This window comes from Amphiura filiformis, chromosome 8 (genome assembly GCF_039555335.1).
Source record: "Amphiura filiformis chromosome 8, Afil_fr2py, whole genome shotgun sequence".
NCBI lineage: Eukaryota > Metazoa > Echinodermata > Ophiuroidea > Amphilepidida > Amphiuridae > Amphiura > Amphiura filiformis.
In genome coordinates, this window is record NC_092635.1 from 63856047 (window position 1) to 63880188 (window position 24142).

A 24142-nucleotide genomic window follows, 5' to 3' on the forward strand; every position below is an offset into this window, starting at 1 on the left:
TAGCTGCATTAGCCCAGTGCATTAATGCCCTGTTAGTAATAGGGGGCTGTCATTTTTTCCCGAATGGGGGTGGGGTCGTGAAAATACTGGGGGGTCATAATGTTTATGCCAAAATGGGAGGGGGTCATAATTTATTTACACCAAAAACCAGGACCAAAAATAGGAGTTAATTAAAATATTTATCATGAAGAGCGCAAAATTTTGTCCATGTTCCGCTCCCTTTCCTGACACTTACTATAAACGTTTTTGCACGCTTCACCCCTTGGATTGAGTCTGCGTGGGCAGAAGGGGGGGTCATATAAATTTTCGGCACCACGAGATTGTAAAAATTCTGATAGCACATCACTCAGCAAGACGGCTCTTAGGAATGATCTGTTTTTCATCTCGAGCTCATAGCTATAAACTAGTAATTCCATCCTTAAAAATTATGTAAATCATAATGAGTAGGCCCGGCCAGCTCTTCCGATGATCAATGCCTCAAAGCAACTTAATTCATGAGACTTCCTGGAGCTGGTCCCTAGTACACGGTCCCTGCCTGACGGGGGGAAACTTTATAAGTGAAGGTATGTGCCTACTGGCATCACGAAGTAGGGGCCTATCGGTACAAAATACCGGGGGCAGGGGTCATTGGGTATAGATATCAAATAAGGGGTTATTGGGTAGAAAATGTTGAAAAAATAGAGCAAAATTCTATTTCTTGTTCAAAATTTTCCAAATTTCAATACAAATTTGCTGAAATAAGAGAATTTGAAAGTTGCTGCATTATTTTGTGGCATTTTGGTGATACCATTCTAGAAAAAGGGGGTCATTGGGTAGTCAAAAAGAGGGTCATCGGGTATGACTTTTTCAAAAAAAGGGGTCATCGGGTATAGTAGACTTCAAAAGAGGGGCCTATTGACAGGCACATAATACTGTCACTTCTAAAGTTGAGTGCCTTCCGGCCTGGACACACCAGAAGCATACTGACCGGGGACAGGAGGAAGGGGGAACAAGTTTGCTCCATCTGGCTCGAAATACTGGGACAAAATTGCAATGACCAAAAATCGTAATTACTTTGATCTGGCTGCCTCAAAAATGGAGCAAAATCCTGTTTCTTGTTCAAAATTTTCCAAATTTCAATACAAATTTGCTGAAATAAGAGAATTTGAAAGTTGCTGCATTATGTTGTGGCATTTTAGTGATACCATTCTAGAAAAAGGGGGTAGTCGCAACTAAAAAGGGGGTCATTGGGTAGCCGCACCTAAAAAGAGGGGTATGACTTTTTGAAAAAAGGAGTCATCGGGTATAGTCAACTTCAAAAGAGGGGCCTATTGACAGGCACATACTATCACTTCTAAAGTTGATTGCCCCCGGCCTGTACTCACCAGAAGCATTAGGCACACACTGGGTCACATAATTTAATTTATACAAAAAAACATTAAGAGTCCCACGTTACATCGCATGCATGGTAAAAAGTGAAAAGAAACTGAACAAAAAGGTGTTGTTCAACAATGTTTTAATATAAAATAATTCACTGACGTGTCGTACAAAACGTCAGTGAATTATTTTATATTAAAACATTGTTGAACAACACCTTTTGTTCAGTTTCTTTAACATTCTACAAAGCCTTATATCATGTCAGATCTTGATCTTATATCTTGATATGTAGTTTCAATAAACCATGATAAACAGTGAATATTCTATGCGGTCATTAAATTCATATTCTCTACTGATCATGATGTTTGATTCTAAAAATTCAATGATGCTAAAAAAAGATAAAACAATGTTTCATTTTACAATGTACATGCATTTGGTCAGTAAAATGTATAAGTTGGATTTGACACAATTTTGACACAATGAAATTATCAACAAAATGGCTAAGTAAAATTTGACACAAATTTGACACAATGAAATTATCATGAAAATGACTAAGTAAAATTTGACACCAATTTGACATACAAAAATTTTTTCTGAGTTGGATTTGACATAATTTTGACACACTGAAAGTATCAGGAAAATGACTAAGTAAATTTTGACACAAATTTGACATACAAAAAAATTTTAAAGTCAAATTTGACACAGATTTGACACAATTTTGACACAAATTTGACCCTCATACTTTTCATTTGAGAATCTAAGTTAAATTTGACATAGTTTTGACATACTTCAATTTTTTTTGACACATATTTGATACAATCAAATATATGTCAAAATCTATTTGACATAGTTTTGATATATCAAATTTGTATCAACATGCCATTTAACATATTTTTGATATACTTTTGATAGATATTTGACATAAAAATTTCTGCGTGGGCATAGGTCATTTGAGGTCAAATGTTTTCTTGAAATTGGATTAAGTTGCTCTCAGGCTATGTATTTCGCCATGCGTTGACATATCAAGCTGTAATTTTGAACAGTGATAGGTGCAAGTGTGTCGAGCTGCTCAGTGATGGGGGGAAAGTGCGAGAGGGCAGGATGGGCAGTACAGGGGGAGGAGGAAGGGGGTAAGGCAGAAGAAAACAAGCAAAATACCCTATGAACAAATTATCTGGAGATCCGTATGGGGTACAGTGACATAACTTGGTGGGGAGTAGCGCGACCAGAGGTTCTCAACCTGATTAGATTTTCAGGTCATTTGGGGTCATCCGGGGTCACCCAGGGGTCATCTGAGGTCAAATTACTGAAAACTGCCATATGGCATGAAATTTGGTGGGTACAGTCAACATTTTGAGCCAAGTTTTTGGAAGGTCATTTCGGGGTCATCGGGTCATCTGAGGTCAAATTACTAAAAACTGTCGTATGGGCATGAAACTTAGTGGGTACAGTCAACATTTAGAGTCAAATTTTTGGAAGGTCATTTCAGGGTCATCCGAGGTCACCCAGGGGTCATCTGAGGTCAAATGACTAAAAACTGTCGTATGGGCATGACACTTGGTGGGTACAGTTAATATTTAGAGCTAAAGTTTTAGAAGGTCATTTTGGGCCATCCGAGGTCACCCAGGGGTCATCTGAGGTCAAATTACTGAAAACTGTCGTATGGGCATGAAATTTGGTGGGTACAGTCAACATTTAGAGCCAAATTTTTGGAAGGTCATTTCGGGGTCATCAGGGGTCATCTGAGGTTAAATTACTAAAAACTCGTATGGGCATGAAACTTAGTGGGTACAGTCAACATTTAGAGTCAAAATTTTGGAAGGCCATTTTGGGGTCATCCGAGGTCACCCAAGGGTCATCTGAAGTCAAATGACTAAAAACTGTCATATGGGCATGAAACTTGGTGGGTACAGTTAATATTTAGAGCCAAAGTTTTAGGTCATTTTGGGGTCATCCAGGGTCACCCAGGGGTCATCTGAGGTCAAATTACTAAAAAGTGTCATATGGGCATGAAACTTGGTGGGTACAGTCAACATTTAGAGTCAAATTTTTGGAAGGTCATTTCGGGGTCATCCATGGTCACCCACGGGTCATCTAAGGTCAAATTACTCAAATTTGTTGTATGGGAATACAACTTGGTGGGTACAGTCAACAGTTAAGAGTCCAATTTTGGGAGGTCATTTTGTGGTCATCCGAGGTTACCCAGGGGTCATCTGAGGTCAAATTACTAAAAACTGTCGTATGTGCATGAAACTTGGTGGGTACAGGCAACATTTAGAGCCAAATGTTTGGAAGGTTATTTCGGGGTCATCCGAGGTCATCCAGGAGTCATCTTAGGTTAAATTACTTTGTGGGTACAGTCAACATTTAGAGCCAAATGTTTGGAAGGCCATTTCGGGGTCACCATGGGTTGCAGGTTCATTTACTTCTACCAAAAGTAATCGCGAAAGCAGGCAGTTGCGAAAGAAGGGGAGACTCGTGGTTCGAGAACCGCCTTGTTTGATGATTTCTTCGGAAATATACCGATTTGGAACGCCAAATTTCAATATGTTTATGAGAAAAATATGAGCTTTTATCTGATACCAAAATCAGCATTTTGATGTGGTAAAGTGGGGGATGAGATTGTCAATCAGGTTACCCACCTTTAACTTATATTCACACAGAAAGTTGCCTCACTCACTGTATTACCCCCTCTTTTGAAACTTTCACTAAAAATACATATCGGAAACATTGATGGTGTGCTAGCACTCTGAAAACTGTCAATGTCCAGGCTGCACTCACAATGACTGAAACACTGCAGGGAAAACATTTAGAAAAATTCGATATAAATTAATTAACGTTTCCACGCTTCTCTGACGCAGACTCAGCTGAATAGTAGAATAAATGCTGGATGCTTCATTTTATTTCATCGACTGACATCGAGTAGTAAACACTGACACAGTGTTGAACAGTTTTAGAGCCTGCAGGAAAGTGACAGAATATCATCAGATATTTAAGGAATTCTTGATTTGTTGGCACCATCACCAGTTTGGGCACCAAAGTGAACCAATCACCACCACAACAACCGCATGTTAGTTTCCCATCCTGCAGTCACTATGATGATTGTGAAACTTTTATTTGGCGCCAGTTTAGTGGTCCTGTGTTCAGCTCATGTCAGATTTACGTTTCCTCCAGCGAGGAAATATGATGTGGATTTCTTGGATAATGTTCGAACTACTGGAGCTTGTGGAATGCAATCAAGTAAGTCGATAATGATGATGACGACGACGATGATGATGATAATGATGACGATGACGATGATGATGATGATGACGACGACGACGACGACGATGATGATGATGACAATGATGATGATGACGATGATGATAATTGCACAAACCATGATGATGAAGATGATAATGATGACGATGATGATGATGATGATGACGATGATGATGACAATGATGATGATGATGACGATGATGATAATTGCACAAATGATGATGATGATCAGTGGCGTAGCCAGGATTTTGGAACCGAGGGGGCACAACTTGTAAATGTACCGACGGAAATATTTGTTACCGACGGAAGTTGTGATTTGTTGACCCAAAATTTTTAGCATGGTTTGAAAAGTGAAGAGCAAAAAAAAAAAAAAAAAAAAGGATAATAGGCGCTACTAACATAAAAACACATATTTTTTATGTGCAATTGTCAATTTTTCATCATTTTCGTTACAATTCTCCTCATTTTCTGTCCCCTGGATGGAAAATAGTCTATTGTTAACCCAATTTTTTTTTGCAACAACGCCTTCCGTCTACCGACGGCCTTACATGAACTGTCGCCTATGACGAGCGGGGGGGCACCGGCCCCCCTGGTTCCCCCACTGGCTACGCCACTGATGATGATTAGCATGATATTGAGGATGATAAAGTTGATCAATAGGCCCCCACTTGTGTGAGAAGCCAAATTTTTGTCCCTATTTGTCAATTCTTTGCCCCATTTTTAGTGATTTTTTAAGGACACATTACTCTTTGCCTGAAAATTTTTTTTTATGTTTCTGTGTTTTTTATTTTTATAAGATATCACACAAAAAAGAATTACAAAGCAATCATAAAAAAAATCACAAAAGATCACCAAAAACAAACAAAAAATGCACAAATTTAACACTAGTGATACAATCCAGCAACAAATGTTGAAAAATCATAGCATACCTCATAGCATGGATCATGCAGCCATCAAAACTTAACGAAATAGATACAGCAAAAATTACAAATCAAACCTCCATTTACGGAAATGGGCAGAAAGCTTGTCTTTTCCTTGGCAATAAAGTATTCTGTTTCCTATTAAATTTAACATGGGCCCTAAATCCAATAAAAGTTGGCTTTTTATTTTGAAATTTACAAATATAAATATAATATTTTAAAATCAGGAATAAATGAGTAAGGAATTTATCACCTGGGACACCAAACATTTTATTAAATTTTGAACAGGAAAAATCAATATCATGTTTGTTAACAATTACAGAAATAAGCTCATTCCAAATTGGTTTGACAACTTCACAGTCACAAAACACATGAACAGTTGTCTCAGACATCTTATCACAAAAGGAACACTTTGGGGAATCCTTTCTTTTGATCTATAAAAAGAAAGTCATTGAAGGCGATAGCCTTGTGAAATATCTTGAAATAAAATGAACGGAGACGAGTGTCAATAGAACATTTAAAATTATTAAGGTGAATTATTTCCCAATCCTCGCAAGAATCACAACTTGCTTCAAGATCATCCACCAACTCACTCCAATCACTCATACGTTTTTCAGGAATACACTTTTCATTCATAACAGAATAAGTGTACACTGTAAATTGGCCAGAACACATGGAACGCGTTCATTAATGTAACAGTTTTTTAACACATGACACGTGTTCAACTTATTTAGAGAACACTAGTGTTAATGTAGAGAACACATGTGTTATTACCTCAGAACACTAGTGTAACATGTTCTAATCCTTTAAACTCTGGTGTTCAAAATTACTATCTATGAACACCTCGGACACATGAAAGAAATGTAACAGTTTTTTAACACATGACACATGTTCAAACATTGATTTTCAGAATGCTGGTGTTCAACCTTTATTTATACATTTTCAAAATCTCATTACTCGACAATAAACAAATACATGGTAGTATAAACAAGATAATGGCGGTGTTCAAGAATTCGAGAGATGAAATCAGAGAGTTTTCACCTAAGGCAAGCCCAAGGCTCGAACCCTCGCCGATCGTATCTCCCGGCTGACAGCGCAACGCATCTCAATGCGATTTTCCTGCGATTAAAATCGCCGCCATAGTCACCCTCTTGTGTCTCTCCTATGCTTGTTCATCGCTGTCCACAGATATACGGGCTCCGAAGTCGCTCCCAAAGTTGCCCTGAATTTCATTCTTCTCTAAATCCTTCGAATTTACTCTCACTATCATACCATTTGTCTTGGAAAAGACAGTTTGTTATAGCGTTTCCCGGACGCGTTTCCACGTTTCATCGCCATGGTTGTTGTTACTTATATCCCTCCTTCAAAGGAGCACTGTGTATTTCTCGCTGACACGTCGCAGCTCTCCAACGCCTCTATCTGCTCATCCGTTCCATTTTTGAATACCAGTATTCAATATAATCATTCAGAACACTTGTGACATGTCTGATCAATACGATGTGTTCTACATTATACTAAAAGAACACTAATGTGCAAGGCTTATCATATTTTCAAATACACTAGTGTTCTAAAGAGACAATTATGAACACCTCGGACGCGTCTGAGAGGCGTCACATGTTCGGGAACATTTGCAGTGTACTTGGGAACTTTTGTATTTCTGAAAAGATCTTCTACAATACGATCAAAAACAATAGTATGAGTAATTTCAGCGGTTGGATTATCGAACCATGATCTGGGAATGTTTTTCATTAGAAAATTATATTTTTGTCTACCTCGTCGCGAAATATCAAAATCAAGGACTAATTCTTCAAAAAGCTTAAAATCAGGGAGAGGAGGATTAATTAAGTCACTAACAAACAAAATACCATTGTCCCACCATTCTTTGTAAAAAAAGTTCTGTTTTGATTTTGATCTAATATTTTTATTATACCATAAGGACTGACAAGCTCCAAGGTCTGAAAAACTAACATCAAACAATAACTTAACAGCACTTTCTCTATAATAATACCAGGTTCTAAGTGAATGGCTAATTGAGAACTCTGTAAATGTTTCAACACTCTTTCAGGAGCATATGAATGCCACAGGATATCACCATACAAATCATCCATTTTTATTAACTCAATTGATTTCCACAAAGACTTATAGTCATTGTCAAGCAAATGTTTAACCCAAGTCATTTTCTGTGCAATGGCAAAATTATAAGGATCAATCATACAAAGACCACATAATGAATAATCATTGCACAAGCATTTTCTTTTGACTCTATCATTACCCCCATTCCAAATGAATTTGAAAAACAATTTCTCAAGTTGTTTAAAAAATGATTTAGGAATTTTGATAGACAAAACTGAAAATAAAAATAAAAGTTGAGGCAGGAGAAGGGACTTAATAACACAGATTTTTCCAATCATAGAAAGGTTTCTAGAACGCCAACAATTTAAAGTACCCAATTATTTGCCTGAAAAATTTCTGTTGGGTGGATTTGCCTTCCCCACTGGCTATGCCCCTGGGTGGCATTGATGGTGATCAGTTGCTGATCATGATGTGATGATGATGCCTAAGATATAAACAGTCAGAATTAATAGGTACATTTTCACAGGAAAATTTTCTGGACATGTGACACCCATGGGCGCAGACATGTTAGCATTATGGAATGTGACCCCGAGCACAGCGGGTGGTCTACCAATGTATTTGAATAGGAAGAATTCCTCCTTTTATGCAAAATAAGTAACTTGTCGCAAGTTAATAATATTATGGTAAGAGTTTCCGTAGATAAATATTTTTTTCCGTAGGTAGATATTTTTGAAATTACGTTTTGATGATATTGTGAAGAAATTAAGATTGCATGATATTTAATAAATTTGCAAGACACAAATTTCTACCAAAATTGCAGCCAAGAATACTATTCTAATTCAAAATTACTGAGACTTGAATAGCGAGGTCACCGCCGGGGGTCAGAGATCAGGCTTGAGGTCACACTTACATTGATACCCATTGGTCACGTGTCCAGAAAATTTTCCCGTGAAAATATACTCATTAATGTTGACTGATAAAAGGATATTGATGATGTAGACGATAATGATAGTATGGTGATGATGATGATTCTTGCCCCCCCCCCCCCCCCCAATTTTACCCTCCCACTAGGAGCTACTAGGGCTCATAATTATTGGACAGCTCCTTATAACAAATAATGTGGGGGGGGGGAGGTGAATGTACTCCAATTCCCTTCAATTGGGGCTTCATTTTGAAAAACATTCCACTTTTGAGGGGGCACATCTTGACTTTCACCGCTTGGAGGGGGTACAGAATTGATCTTAAGTGGTGCTGAATTGTTCAATTTGGTGCCCTCCCACCAAGAAGGTACCCCAGGCCCTCGCCACCACCAAATTTTGCCACTGGAAGAATATGCACATGTATCTATTAATAGCAGATACACTGCCACAAATAATTTAGTGAATGGATGAAACAAAATGAATTAAATGAATGGAAGTAAAAATGGACAGGATGGCTTTGCTGTTTAATATTTGCAGAGGAGCTTTTAATCGCTCTCCTTGAGTGCAACAGGAGAGCATTTTTACTGTACTGTATAATATGTAGTTATTATTGTTACACCAAAGGTAGGTGAGCAATAAAAAGCTCTCAGCTTTATTTGATGGGAGTGATGGGGAGCAATCGCTCTAGCTCTCCTTAAACGGCAAAGCCTGATTCAGATGGGGAGGGGGGTGTTGAGGAAAAAACACAAATCAAACATGAAATATTACATATTTTCTTTACACAGATCCTGGGAGTCCATTGACAACATTTATACCTGGGCAGATGGTGAATGTTACATGGCATTTGGCGTATGCACACAAGGTAAGCCAATTATTTTGATGATGGTGGTGATGACAAGGGTAGATCCATGAGCTTCCCCCTGAACACAAGTGAATGTAAGTGTCCAGTGGCATAAACCAACGACTCAGTGCCAGATAGAGAAGACATCAGTATGGTGCTAGGTAGACTTCTCCGTAGTCCACTTGCCCATTTTGCATACTCTGGCTATTACATTTAAGCATAAAACTCTGATTTATTGATTTGTGTGCAACTGATAGATTTTCACATCTGTATCTGATCTTTTCAGTCACCGCACTCCCTCTGTTTGTTAGCTTCCCAAGTGGACTACTGACTTTGCCTTGCGGTTAAGATTGTTAACACGGGACTCTATGGAGAGTTAGGCCAATTTCTGGCCTAACTAAAATTGGCCATGATGTAATGCATCTTTAAATGGATCTGCCTTGTGATTGGTCGCCCATATCTCGCTATGGTTTAAATCTTCCGAGCCCGCGCCATTACCATTAACTACACCGTACACAACTATCTGTGGTATTTGCGGCGCTTTTGTGTTGACCCAAAAGTTAATCTCTCATCAAACATCTAGCACGTCTTGTACTATACCATGCTTAGTAGTTGTGGTTAATGGACTGATAAACAAGTATGCTTGACAGTGTGTTTTCAGAGAGCAAAGTCCCGGGGCAAAGTTCTGCTTAAAATTCAAAGACCATATTTGGATTTTCGTGGTTCGCTATCAATAAACTGGTAGATTCCAAAATCAGAATTGTTCAGTATTAAAGTGAGCCATTATAATTATGCAAGATAATGTTGCATTCAATTACTTTTATTGTCACTAATCATCTGATATTCTTAATTCTTTATGACCATTTTACTATTGAATACTTTAATTTTAATAAACATCAGTATAATTTTGAGTTCAACGAAAATGGGTTCATCATGACTAATAATTACATATTTTTAATAAAATTCGACTATGGCATAGTCTAGGTGCTAGGGTACTGGTCGGAACTCATTAAATAGGCGCCTGGATCAGGTAAGCTTATGGTGTGTGGGGGTGTGTGTGTGGGGGGTCAGGCTAAGCTTATGATTTTACTACTGGTAGCCCATGTAATGTTTACAATCATAATATGTATCATCAATGGTATGCAATGACTCAGTGCCAGATGGAGAAGAGATCAGTATGGTGGCACTCTGGGCTAGGGCACTGGTCGGAGCTCATAAAATGGGCCTGTGGATCAGTTAAGCTGGGCGGTAGGCTTATGATTTCACTAATAGGCCATATTCAACACTTATTATCAGGCTTTGTGGTCATGTTTCTTTGTTTCTGTGTGTCTGCCTGGCTGCTTGTCACTCTTGACTGTAAACTGATGTAAGCCTAAGCCTAAGCTATCTTCAGTAGATAGCAGATGTCAGAGACACACTGATTCTGTTTGAAAATTTTTTAACCAGCTTTCTTGCACAAATTGCCACTGATGATGTGAGCTTACAAAATAATGTTATGTAGGCCTATATTTGTGAATGGGCCTAAGTCACTTTACGAAATGTAATCTCGCACTCAAACACACATTTTGGGTCATAACTCACCTTAGCACTGGTATATTTGAAGGAAAAGTTGTAGTTCTCTTCAATTTTACCAAGTGTACCACAGATGGTAGAGATTGAATAATTTTAAGCAGCCTTTTCTTTACAGAAACACTGACATGATTTTGCATGTAAAATAGGCAATTCCTGGACATCATAGACTTCGAGGGGCAGTTGTAAAAAATAATGACGGTCAACCTATATTTTTTCCCAGCCAATGGGATCAGGCAAGTTTTTCCCAGCCAGAGGGATCAGGCAAGGGCTGATTTCAACCATCATAGCTGTCGTTTAAAACTGAGTCACTCCAAATTTAGCACATATCTCTATGGGAGTCAGATTTGGTGGTGTGTGATCACATACCCTTCTGGGTATATACTCATTGCGCTCTACTGCTGCCACTTGCCTTTCCATTCCGAGATCCCACAAATTGGCTGGTGACAGAGCATTTTCCATCATTGCTCCTGTTCTATGGAATGGTCTGCCTTCCCACTTATTCACCTAATGTTTCCTCCCTCTTGCATTTCCTTTTCCATAGTGCTTTGTTTCTTCCTTTAAAAAGTGCTCTCTAAGTCTGTATTATTATTATTATTAATAATATGCAGACAAATGGCCAAATTGATAGAAAAATACCTGTGATAAATTAATCTGTGGCTGCTTCGACCAACAATACCTCGTATACCCTTAAATACATCAGAATTATCTGCAGGATTACCATTTCAAGATGGCTTAAACCCGGCTTAAAGCTGGCATTTCAAGTATCTCTTATAAACAAATAATAAAAGGTCACCGCTGGAATCTCTTGAGGCATTGTCTTTTTTAAAGACATTTCTTGTTTGTTTCCCTTTTGTTCTCTCATCTTTTCTGGGGACCCCATCGGAATTAAGCTGGCCTTTTCCTGCGTTATCCCGGCTTGTCATTTTTTTTGTCCGTGTGTCCTGATCTCAAATGGCTTTGTGGCTGGATTTAATTAAGCTTTAATTTATTTGTCACATTCATATGATTTGTAATGATTTTTCTGTCTCTATCATTTGTTTTTGTTTTTACGATATTGCCAAATAAAAACAAACAAACAAACACATTCCTTTAATGATAAAAGATATTATTTTAAGAATCACATTGAAGTTTAAATTAACATCGTGTCACATTGATGTGCTTTGTAATGATTTTTCTGTCTCTATCATTTGTTTTTGTATTCTCTAATGATTTTGCCAAATAAAAAACAAACAAACAAACACATTGCTTTAATGATAAAAGATGTTATTTTAAGAATCACCTTACATCAGCCTTAAAGGTCAGGTATATTGCTTGGACAAGGACAACATATCATTGGCAAGCAGTGTTCGAATTAAGGAAAAATAATTGGTTGTCCCACGGACAACCAGGTTACAATTTATATTTGTCCGTCTAAGTTTTTGGTTGTCCGATCTTGGAATATTTAAAGATACACATACAAAGGTGAGTTTTGGCTACAAATTTATGGTTGTCCGGCGGACAACAGAATCAGTATCTTTGGTTGTCCGGCGACTTTTTTAGTTGTCCCGGGCAACCGGACGACCAAAATTTCGAACACTGTTGGCAAGGTAATATTATGAGGACAATGAAAATGGCTCTTTTTTGAGAAAATAAGACGTTTAAAATTGATATTCCGCAGAAATCAACGGCACGATCATGAGGTCCTTCGAACGAGACAGATTTGGCCTAGAAAAAAATTGACGTCATGAAATGACTGTGCCTGCTCTGCGAGAAGGGACTATAAACATTCTCAATGCACAGAACGTATACTGTCGTTGTTCACAGAAAAAACTCTGAATTAAGTATTACAAATTAAATGTTTTTTAAACATATGGATAAAATCAGCCGCTTCTTTTTTTATATATTAGTAAATTGTGATATTACAATTCATATGTATATCAATATCATGAGATATATTCGGGCTAAAAAATAAAAAGGTAATTTGAGCTTAGAATTTCAGCGTGATCTGAGACTAGCATATAAACCGTGTTAAGTCCACAAACTCATGTATCCGATTTCCCTGTGCGATATTGCAATATGCTATAGTTATTATAGTTTCAGTTGGATGAAATATTACAAAGCAAATGCATAGTAACAATACTGTGTGATGCTTTGTTTCCCAAATGAGAACAATAGTCTGCATATTGTTATGCAGCATTGTTATGGTAAATAATAGTACAACTCATTGTTGCTAATGTCAAACTTGTCAAAGTGATTGTGATTGTATGATGAGAGCATGATATAGTGTCCGCTTCATTTACTTTTTACGCTCAAACGGGGAAGAACACGACGAGGCTGAACTTTACCCACACAATTTCTCCTTTTTCAGGAGAAATACGCATAAAAAATTGCAACAAGTGTCAACTTGTACTGTAATAATTATTCTCTTCGAATAGAGATAAACTTGTTTTTGCAATAGACCTGCCCTTTAAGGTCATCAAATTGAAGTCTAAATTAACATCTTGTCAGTCGATGAGTCTAGTACTGAGTGAAATTGTAATAAAAGAATTTGATTATTGTCAACATCATATAGTGTCAGATAGTAATAATGGTAATAGGCTATTCCAATTGAAATCCACACTACCCCTGTGGAAGATTTTGGAAATATCTTGAAGTATGAATTTCAGATGGAAGTAGCACATTAGGCAGTTCCATTTGAATTTCATACACCTGAGAAAGATTCAACCTGAATCTTCCACAGAGGGAGGGTGAATTTCAAAATCGAGTTACCTAATGTGCTACTTCCATTTGAAATTCATACTCCCCCTGTGGAAGTTATTTCCAAATTCATATACAGGGTAGTGTGGATTATAAATAGAATAGCCCAGGGATAACCTTCTTACTTTAAATGTTATTTTGACCACTATATACACTCAAATTCAAAATCCACAAAAAAACACACCCTGACAAAAATTAAAATGTTGTGTAGTGTAGAAGTTAAAATAAAACTCTCTACTTTTTTTCTACTTTCTATTAGGCCAAAAAAAAAAAAAGGTTCGTCTCAAAGCTTGCGCACACGTTTGTAAAATCCCACGATTTGACAAAAAACAAATGCGGAAATTTTTTTTATTTAAAAAAAAAAATTTTAGTTTTTTCCAGAAAAAATCGGCGAAAATCAGACTTTTTTCTCAAAATACCATGAAAAAAAGTCGGGAATAAAAAAATATAAAAAATCTCGCATTTCGCATTTGTTTTTAAATTTCTCGTGAGCTTTGAGACAAACCTTTGTTTTTTTTGGCCTTATCAGATTATTATGCTATATTATAAACAGAATACATTTCAACCTGAACACAAAATTGTCAAGGCTTAAATAATATAAACTTAAAATTATTTTGCATGATGCTGTGACTTTGAATACCTGCATTTCATCAATTAATCTTGCAGTGTACAGGTGGGCAGATACAGGGTGTATCAAAATGAATAAAATGAGTGTTCTTACACATGCCAGCATGCCTGCAGTCAGACATAGACATATGGATTTTTGAGCAATTCCAATTGAGTTTATCGACAGTTACATGTTGAAATAAAAATAATAAAACTGTCAAACTGACCAACCTTTACCTTTCTTCAATCATGGATGGTCAAAAGCTACAAACAAAAAGATTCAGATTTCAGATTCAGATTCATTTATTTGGTTCCATCTCAAACATACAAATTCAACAAAATAGTGTCACAAGAAAATGAACCAAATTGCCAAACCTACAGTCTATAATATCGAATTTATTCATTCGTTTTAAACAATTCATTGATGTTAGCACTGGGTAGTAGCCATTACTGCCAGTAGACAGGAAGTCTAGAAAGTTGACCTCAATGCTGCGGGTGGTTTTCCTGTGCTTTTGAATGGGACAGCAGTAACCTTGGTCAATTTGTAGACCAAAATTTTGGATTTTTCAGATTTTTTTCTAAGTTTGTGAGAGCATAACAAGACTATCTGTCGATGGATTTTTATTTCTGTTGGTAAATATTTTTTAAATTAAGTTTTCCATAACTTAATAAAAAGACAGAGACCCCTGCTGTATAATAAATTAGCTAGGTAAGTTTTGAGTAACCTTGATGAAAATTATCAAAAAAGTGCCTATTCTTGTGTATGTGTACGGTCCATCACCTGTCACTTGGTAGTCATGTAACATGTCTAATGGCGCTGCCCATGGCCACTCGAAGAATTATTTAATTCGAATTAATCAATTCGATATTAATCAAACATACAAATTCACAAATATAGGCCTACATAATAATAATAATGATCATAATAATAATTGTAATATTGATAGTAATAGTAATAATAATAATAATAAGCGGTGACATATCATAATTATGAAAGAGACATTAAGGATGCTAGTCTAGAACGCATAGCGTGAGTTAGGTGGCACCCCAAAATATCATATAGAGCCTAATATAAATATAATTACAAAAGAAAGAAAAATACAAAATTGGAATAGGTATTATATAATATACATAATAGTCCATAAATTCAAAGGAAAAACAAAAACAGAAAAGAAAAACAAAGGTATATACAATCACTAAACATTTATACCATGGAAGATGCTTCATATATATATAGAAAGCATAATAGCAAAAAGATACAATTTGATAACAGAAAAACTAGGTACCCGTGTGTAAAATTAAATAGTAATTATGTGTGAATAAGATTTAGGAACAAGATTGTATTTAAAGAAAAATTACGGTGCGGGGGAGGCAGAACATAAGAATATAACAATAATAATGACCTAAATTAATGGCGCGTACTTGTTGATGGTCTCAATAGAGTTGTATTGAGCAAGAATATATTTCTTAAGGGATTTTTTGAATGAGGCAAGGGAGAGGCAATTTTTAATGGTTTTATTTAATGAGTTCAAAGTCATTGGGCCTTTGGTTTTAATTGTGTTTTTAGCAAGTTTAGAATCAGTAGGATCGATATGAAGGTCAAGGGCCTGCCTAGTATTATAAGGCTTGTTCAGACGATCGCTTGTAAAGTCGCTTGTAACTACATTCAAAAGTAAACTTGCATGTAGTGCTCGTCTTAACGCACTCGCATGTAGCTACATGCAAGTTACAAGTGACGATTTTACATGTAAGATATCTTACATGTAGCGAGCTACATTAGAATGCAAGGCCAGTGTGAACAAGACTTGCATGTAAACTCGCATGTAAGCATGACCTTGATGATCCAATCCTATTGAGTCAGTCCATGCCATAACAGACTGAGTGTACACCCACCCTCTTGGATTTTGCTCTCCTTTGGCTCAAACAAAGTTACTTTTCATGGATCCCTAGGTGAGGTCAAAAAAAAAAATTCAAATTCCATTTCGTTTGCGAATGACGGGCCGTCAAAGTTTGGCTACCTTGACCAAAATTGGGAATTTAAGTGGGCTAAATGACAAAGTGCTCTCTTTGATGGGCATTTTCTTCTTAATTGAATCAGTTGTGATCCTCTTGGTGAATGTTGTCACTCACTGGTTGTGTCTGAAATGCCTAATGCCAAAAAAAAAAAAGAATTTCTGAATTTCGTTTGGATTTCAGGGGGTCAAAATCAGCACTTTGTACTGTTCAATCAAATTATTTTTGATTTTGAAGGACCCATGATAATGTCACAGTGTACTTATAGGTCCTAATTATATTCAGAATGGATTAAGCATGTGCCAATGTCTATGAGCAATACAAAAGAAGATAAATTTCTTGACCCCCTACAGAATTTTAGCCCCCCTAAAGTGGTTCAGCCACAAATGGCGCTTAAAATAAGCAAATTTTGACCCCTAATAACTTTAGGTGTACACCAGATATGAATTTCTAGTCTTTTGCATCTGAAAGAATGTAGTCTAACGTTACTAGGAACATAAGATTTGTTTTGTATTTTTTGTGTTTTGATCAAAAATAGAAAAAAGGGCATATTAAAATTGGCATTTTGTACCCCTAACCTGTATGTTAGTCAAAAATTGGTATTTTTGAAAGCGTCAACTTGGTATCAAAACACAAAAAATACAAAACAAATCTTATGTTCCTAGTACACCCCTGTCCGAACGCGATTTTTTATATAGCGCCGCCAAATTTGGCGAAATCGTGTGTTCGATTCATTGGGCATGTTGGGCGGATTGTCTCAGATTGTATGCGCCCAATCTAGTCTCTGTTTCATGTCGCAAAAACGTACGTGTATTTGTAGTGAGCAGAATCAAGCCGGTCGCGGAGACTAGGCCATTGTTGTGTTTACATGTTTTTCGATTTTTAATCAGCTGTTTTCGTATTGAAAATGCCTTGGCCAACGAATGGAGCATAAATTTGCTTTGCCTTTGCGGCGGCTGAGATTTATATTACCTACACCGACTGTGTACATTATACACAGTCACAGCTATGACACTTGACAGCGACAGTCATACATGATGTAGATCATCATGATGCCGTCATGTAAACAGTACATGATGATGAAGGAAGGTAAGCTTAAAATTATTTGTCTTTTCGTCGTGTTGTTACTTAACCCAGTCGCTCATAAATGCAGACACAACACCACACAACATTGAGTTTTTATCAAACAAAAGAGCAAAAGAGGAACCATATTTTATTTTATGCAGTCCAGTCGACATGTACTTGAAGTTTGTACATATTTCATATGACAATTTACTTTTAGAATTATTCATTTCATTTCATTTTTATTTATACACAGGAAAGCCCAGATCAGCCCTTGAGCTGATGTCCCTGTAGCCCGACACATCATGGCCCTATTGGTTCCTTCCTCGCCATACATGTATAGGGCCATGACTTCCATAGTATTGGAAAAAGCGGGGCACTGAGGCAGTTGAACCGTGAACTCATGTCGTAATTTCAAAGGTTCGTCCCTGCATTCACAAAAGTACTCGCATGTTCAGTTTTGTGATTATAATCCGGTTATAATCCTTAAAAATACAATGTAACACTATGAAGACTTCCTGCGCATCTCTTTTCTTCATTAAATCTGCATTTCACAGCAAAAAATGAAATTTATTCGCCACCATGGCCACCGTGTTATCTGTAGACTATGAGATATTAATGTTGTTATGGTGACGATCGCTACTGGTCACAGTCACAAATTGAAATTTGGTCATTTTACAGTCTTACCTTAAATTTTCACACATGCACCAAATATGTTTTGTTTAAAAGTCTTATTTTCATGTGAGGAAGAAGTGATATTTTGTTAATAAAATTTGATACTGTGTACCCTGGACCAGATAGGCTCAGACCTTTGTACGGAGAAGGACAGTGGAAATCGGTAGTGATGGAGGTGCGAGTACCTTGGGCTAGTGTCTCTGGGGCCGTGTTGCAACTTCGAATTTGCTCGAGAAGTCTAGCCAAGAATTTGCTCACCGATACATGTAGCTTCACATTCTAGGCTAGAGACCATTGTATTCAAAATCTAGTCGGATTCGCTGAAGCATGACACCGTGTAAAGCAATGGAAGTTCAGAAGTAAACACAGCCGACTCATCAAAATAACTTTCATTCAAATTTCGACATTAAACAGAATCAATAACCTCCGGTGAAAAAACTAGCACCGCTGTCCGACCGAAAAACGATAGCAAAGCACTCTAGCATCGAATGCGTAACTATCCTGTGCAAATTCGAAGCTAGAGTTCTCCAGTAACTTCAAATTTGCACACGATAGTTACGTATTCGATGCTACTTGCCAAAGTGCGTTGGTATTGTTTTTCAGTCGGACAACAGTGCAATTTTTGCACCAGAAATTTATTTATTCTGTTAATATTGAAGTGGATGAAAGTCATTTCGATTAGTCAACTGTATCTTTTGAGCAAGATTTGCCTGTTTTGGACAGTCTAAAATTTTGCTGAGTAAAGTGTCATTTTAGCAACATTTTTGATGCAATATGCGGATTTAGGGTTTCTCTAGATACCGGAAGTCAATTTGTGCGAAATTCCTTCCCACAATGCAATAAGCGTTTTGCATTTAACAATAGATACAGTTCGGAGGTTAATCAATATTCTTTGTTATGCAATATGCATATTTTTTTGCATTGTGGGAAGTAATTTCGCACAAATTGACTTCCGTAGAGAAACCCTAAACCGATATTGCCTGTCGAATCGGCTGTGTTTACTTCTGAACTTACATTGCTTTTCACGGCATAATGCTTCACTGCTTCAGCGAATCCGACTACATGTAGATTTTGAATGCAATTCGCTACTTGCACGCAGTTCCGCCATTATGCACTATGTGCGGGAGAGCCTCGAACTGGCAGCATACATGAAAGGAAGAATTATGTAACCTTACACAGAACGTTATGACTAGTTCAATTCCCATTCATGTATGCTGCCAGTTCGAGGCTCTCCCGCACATAGTGCATAATGGCGGAACCTGCAAGAGCGTAATGGTCTCTACTACTCTCATAGCCTAGTAGAATGTGAAACAAATTTGTACCGGTATTGGAAATTTGGAACAAGAACAAGAATTTTGCTCCATTTTTCCAAATTTTCTACTCGATGACCCCTTTTTTGAAATCCGGTGGTGGTCGCATTGCATTCTCTAAATTCACTAAATTTTCATCGTCAACCGTGTAATTGAATGGGATTATTTTGAAATTTTAAAACGCTTGAAATATCACAAACAAATAGATGTTTTGTACCCGATAGGCCCCTACTTCATGATGCCGATAGGCACATACTCGACACTTCTAAAGTTTAGTGCCCTCTCCCCGGATTTGAGGCCTACAAAATGTTGTTATCTTTAATTTCAGCCGAATATACTAGCTGGTACTAGTATATTCACAACACTGAAATAATAAAACACAAACAAATTGACACCCAGCATTGAGTGACATTGACATACTACGTATGGATTTATTATTTCAGATTTTGAAAACATATACTCTGGTGAACTGGTCCAAATCATAGAAAAGACATGACAGAGAGAAGACCGACACTTGTAAACAAAGATACAATTTAGGTGAGTTATTTCTGCGAATATTTTTGCATTCCATAATTACTTAATTCAGGACCATCACCATGGGGGGCAGGGCTGTCAACTTTTGAAATTGCTTGGCGTGAGACAGAGGCGTGCGGGCTTAGCCGACTCAATGTTCATTTTGTACCACGATTATTTGAGCCACGGTGCTCGATAATGTGAAAAGGGGGGGGGGGGGGGGATTAGGAGTAACAAATTATTCATGACGATGTGTGCGATTTTACTCATTATCCAGCTTTTTGCGTGAGATTTACTTCCTAGGCGTGAGATTATACTACCTTGGCGTTAGACCGTGAGAAAGTGACCCAATGCGTGAGACTCACGGCCAATGCGTGAGAGTTGACAGCCCTGATGGGGGGTGGTGTATGAAGTATTTTCAATGACTTGTTGTTTTAAAGCAGGAATAGCGGCATGCCATAGGTTCCTGAGTAGTGCATGATACTCTTTGATTTAAAAAAAAATCAGAAAAATAAAAAAAAAGTTTTTTAACAATTTTGAAGTGTATTTTATGTCTGTTGAAATATTTGAAAACATAAAACATGCCAGGAGATCCTTCCTATACCACTTTCAGTGGCCAAAACCAGGGCGTCGCTAGAAATATGATTGGGGGGTCTGTGTTTTGCAGACGGATATATTTTTGACCAATTTTTAATTAGTAACTACTATAACATTCACAATGTCTATTACGTAACAACAACTATTTCAGTAACACATTAAGGGGTACTACACCCCTGTGGTAAATTTGTGACTATTTTTGCATTTTTCTCAAAAAATAATAACACACTGGTAAGGCCAAAAAAAAAAAAAGGTTTGTCTCAAAGCTCACGAGAAATTTAAAAACAAATGCGAAGTGCGATTTTTTTAAAATTTATTTCCGACTTTTTTCATGGTATTTTGATCAAAAAGTCTGATTTTCGCCGATTTTTCTGGAAAAACTATAAAAAATTTTTGTTTGAAATAAAAAATTTCTGCATTTCTTTTTTGTCAAATCGTGCGATTTTACAAACGCACGCGCAAGCTTTGAGACAAACCTTTTTTTTTTTGCCTAATAAAAATTATGTATATTATTGGGGCAAGGAATCGAATTACTACACTGAAATTTCAATGACTCAAGACAAGCGGTTCAGTATATATGATAGGAAACGAGGTACATCCTAGCGGTACCTTAATTCTTATCATAAATAACAAACCGCTTGTCTTGGGTCACTGAAATTCCAGTGTAGTAATTGGATTCCTTGCCCCTATTATATACATAACTTTTACCAGTTAACAGTTACCACTGTGTTGTTAGTTTTTTAGAAAAATGCAAAAATAGACACAATTATTTGTCTAGGGGTGTAGTACCCCCTTAATCTTATGTCTCTTGCAATTTGCCGACAATCACATAGCTTTGACTACATTTGCAGACAATCACATGGTTTTGACGACAACTGTCAATTTTTGCCGACAAAATTGTGTATGGGGGGTGTTGCACCCCCATACCCCCCTCTAGCGTCACCCCTGGCTAAACCACAAGCTTCCAGGGACCCCGAACCCCACCCATGAGATGCTACGCTATATTTGATTAGTGGCATTGTGCACAATTGTGGTGACGCAGTACAACAAAAGCTTTTCATACACTCCTATCAAAGCAGTCAATCAGAAAAACTGTTAGAAAAGTACGCGAAATGCATAGATTGTGTTTAATGTGCACTCTGCATACTACGTGAAGCGTTTCGTGTTCGTTCACCTCGCTTAGGATTCATTTTTCGGGTGGGTTGATGCATTTATATTTGTTTCTATTTTCCCATATACTGTGATAATTTGTATTTTCAGCAAGAATCTTAGTTTTTTTTCTTCTCTTGTATGAAATAGATTAATGTATTTGTTGCTGGATAAGTTAGGAAAACTAATGCAATTGCGCTGATGTTGACGCATCTAATGCACAAGCCCGAATATTAGATGCATCAACATCAGCGTGCGTGCATTATTTTGTCTGCTTTCTCTCGAACAAATAATACACATTCATTATTAGTACATGTAAATATCAATATTTATCAATGTCATGTTGGAATATTGTGTACGAATTGAATCACTGAAATAAATTAATTTACAATATTTGTTTTTTTTTTTTTCATTCCGACTAATAGGGCCAGCCTGGCAGAAGAACAAGATCACCATGTCAGTTACTACCGAAGAGCTGAAAATTACCTTTGCTACCCCAACCCTGTTTGCAAAGAAGAACAAGATCACCATGTCAGTTACTACCGAGAAGTGCCGAAGAGTTGAAAATTACCTTTGGTTTAACATGGTGTTTCTGGTGCTGGATTTGCCATTGGGTGCTCCTTTGGCAAAAAATAAAACTTGTCCTCGCACTCTCTGTGGAAGACAGGGTCGGGTTGGTCGATTAAAATAAGAAAGCCAAAACATGTTTTACATCTAGGCATATGCTATTTGGGATATTTATCTACGAAATGTACACATACGCAATGTGCACAGGGACGATATATGCAGGTGAGGTATTCACAGGTGCAATCTGCCCAGGTGGTTTATGCGAGGGGTATCTGCACATCCAGGGGAAATCTGTGCAGGTACTGTATGCGCACTTGCACAGGGGCAATAAGTGCAGTTCATGTATGCACATAGGCACTCGGCGCATGCACAATGTGCGTATGGGCAATCTGTGCAGGTATGGTACAGGATCAATTTGCGACGGTAGTATATCTTGAATGTCTTAAAACAGGTTGGAAGTGTGTGAAAAAACTGTTTAAAAAAAAATAACCAAAGAATAAATGTTTTCCAGGTTATTAAAATTAGGGTGGGCCCGGCGAGGACAAGCAATTGAAATGAATTATTTTTTGGTCTTATCTATCCAGGTCAGCAGTAAATACAGAGAACTCAGTAATGCCAAGGACATTGGTCTTCCTATCTTAATGTGGAAAGGACACAAGCATTGCATAATGCATTACAAAATACAACATACTACTTTTTCAAATTCTGTTTTATTTTGACTTTAATAGCTTATATTGTACAAATTGTATAGAATATGAACTTATTTTGACTACAGCCATGTATGTACCAATCACAGGTATAAAAGGTTTGGAAAATCAACATTATTAGCTACTTGCATGGTTCCGCCATAGTGCACAATGTACGGGAGAGTTTGAACTGGCAGCATACATGAAAGGAAGAATTACATAACCTTACGCAGAATGTTATACAACAAGTTCAATTCCCATTCATGTATGCTGCCAGTTCGAGGCTCCCCCCGTACATTGTGCACTATGGCGGAACCATGCAAGTAGCGAATTGTACACCATATCTGGCTTTCTGATCTTGGATCTTTGTACGTAGCATGATAGAACATCTACTTTGTTTGGCTTATAATTTGCAAGAATGACTAGCTTACTTACACTTGTTTACGTGCAACTAGCATAGGTGCTTCGCCCGACCATGTGCATGCCATTCTATATCAATATAAGATGTTTATGCATCTTGTTTTTACCAAGTATAAGCGAACAAAGTATAGTACAAGGCATTATAGTGCTTCTCTTCTGAAGTTGAGAGTAACAATTTTGCAGTGGCAGCATCAAATTGTGTGTTGTTACCATAATGCGATCGTATACACACAGGTAAAGGGCAATTTGTACCCATGCTGACGATGCAGCCGTGCAAACTCACTGACAGTTCGGAACTAGTTTCTTCCGGGGAGGGGCACTCACTAATAAATGGGTGACAGGGATGTGCGCCACATTGACCCCATTTTTCAATTCTCGCTATTCGCAATAAGGGCGCCGCCAGCGGTTTGCGATGTAATCGTGATGTATCATGGGAAATCGTGATGTATCATGGGAAAAGGTCGACATCCAAGTCCGCGCAATACAATTATTACCATGCTATTACATAGGAACACGTGACAATATTTTTTAGTTTGTCAATATAACGGTATTACACGCAAATCGATAGAGAAAAAATTAATTGTGCACATTTCAAATCACATTATTAAGTATTATTGAGTATCAATTCGCGTGTAACACCTTTATTTTGACAAACTAAAAAAATATTGTCACGTGTTCCTATGTAATAGCATGGTAATATTCGTACTGCGCGGACTTTGATGTCGACCTTTTCCCATGATACATCACGATTACATCGCAAACTGCTGACGGCGCCTTATTATGAATATAGAATTCGCCTCACCCAATGAACCCCTTTTTATTTTACCGAACTCCTCTCCCCCAATGACCCCCTTTTTTGTTTTCC

The 24142-nt window shown here is 37.4% G+C and overlaps 1 protein-coding gene across 1 annotated transcript in view; it reads left to right on the top strand.

The window, feature by feature from the left end:
- Positions 1-4451: 4451 nt before the first annotated feature.
- The window catches only part of LOC140159658 (uncharacterized), a 101752-nt gene continuing 82061 nt past the window's right edge, over positions 4452-24142 (top strand). Inside the window, exons 1-2 of the mRNA XM_072183153.1 lie at positions 4452-4596; positions 9316-9392. Coding sequence (XP_072039254.1) covers positions 4452-4596; positions 9316-9392 — 222 coding nt within the window. The remainder of the gene's footprint in view (positions 4597-9315; positions 9393-24142) is intronic.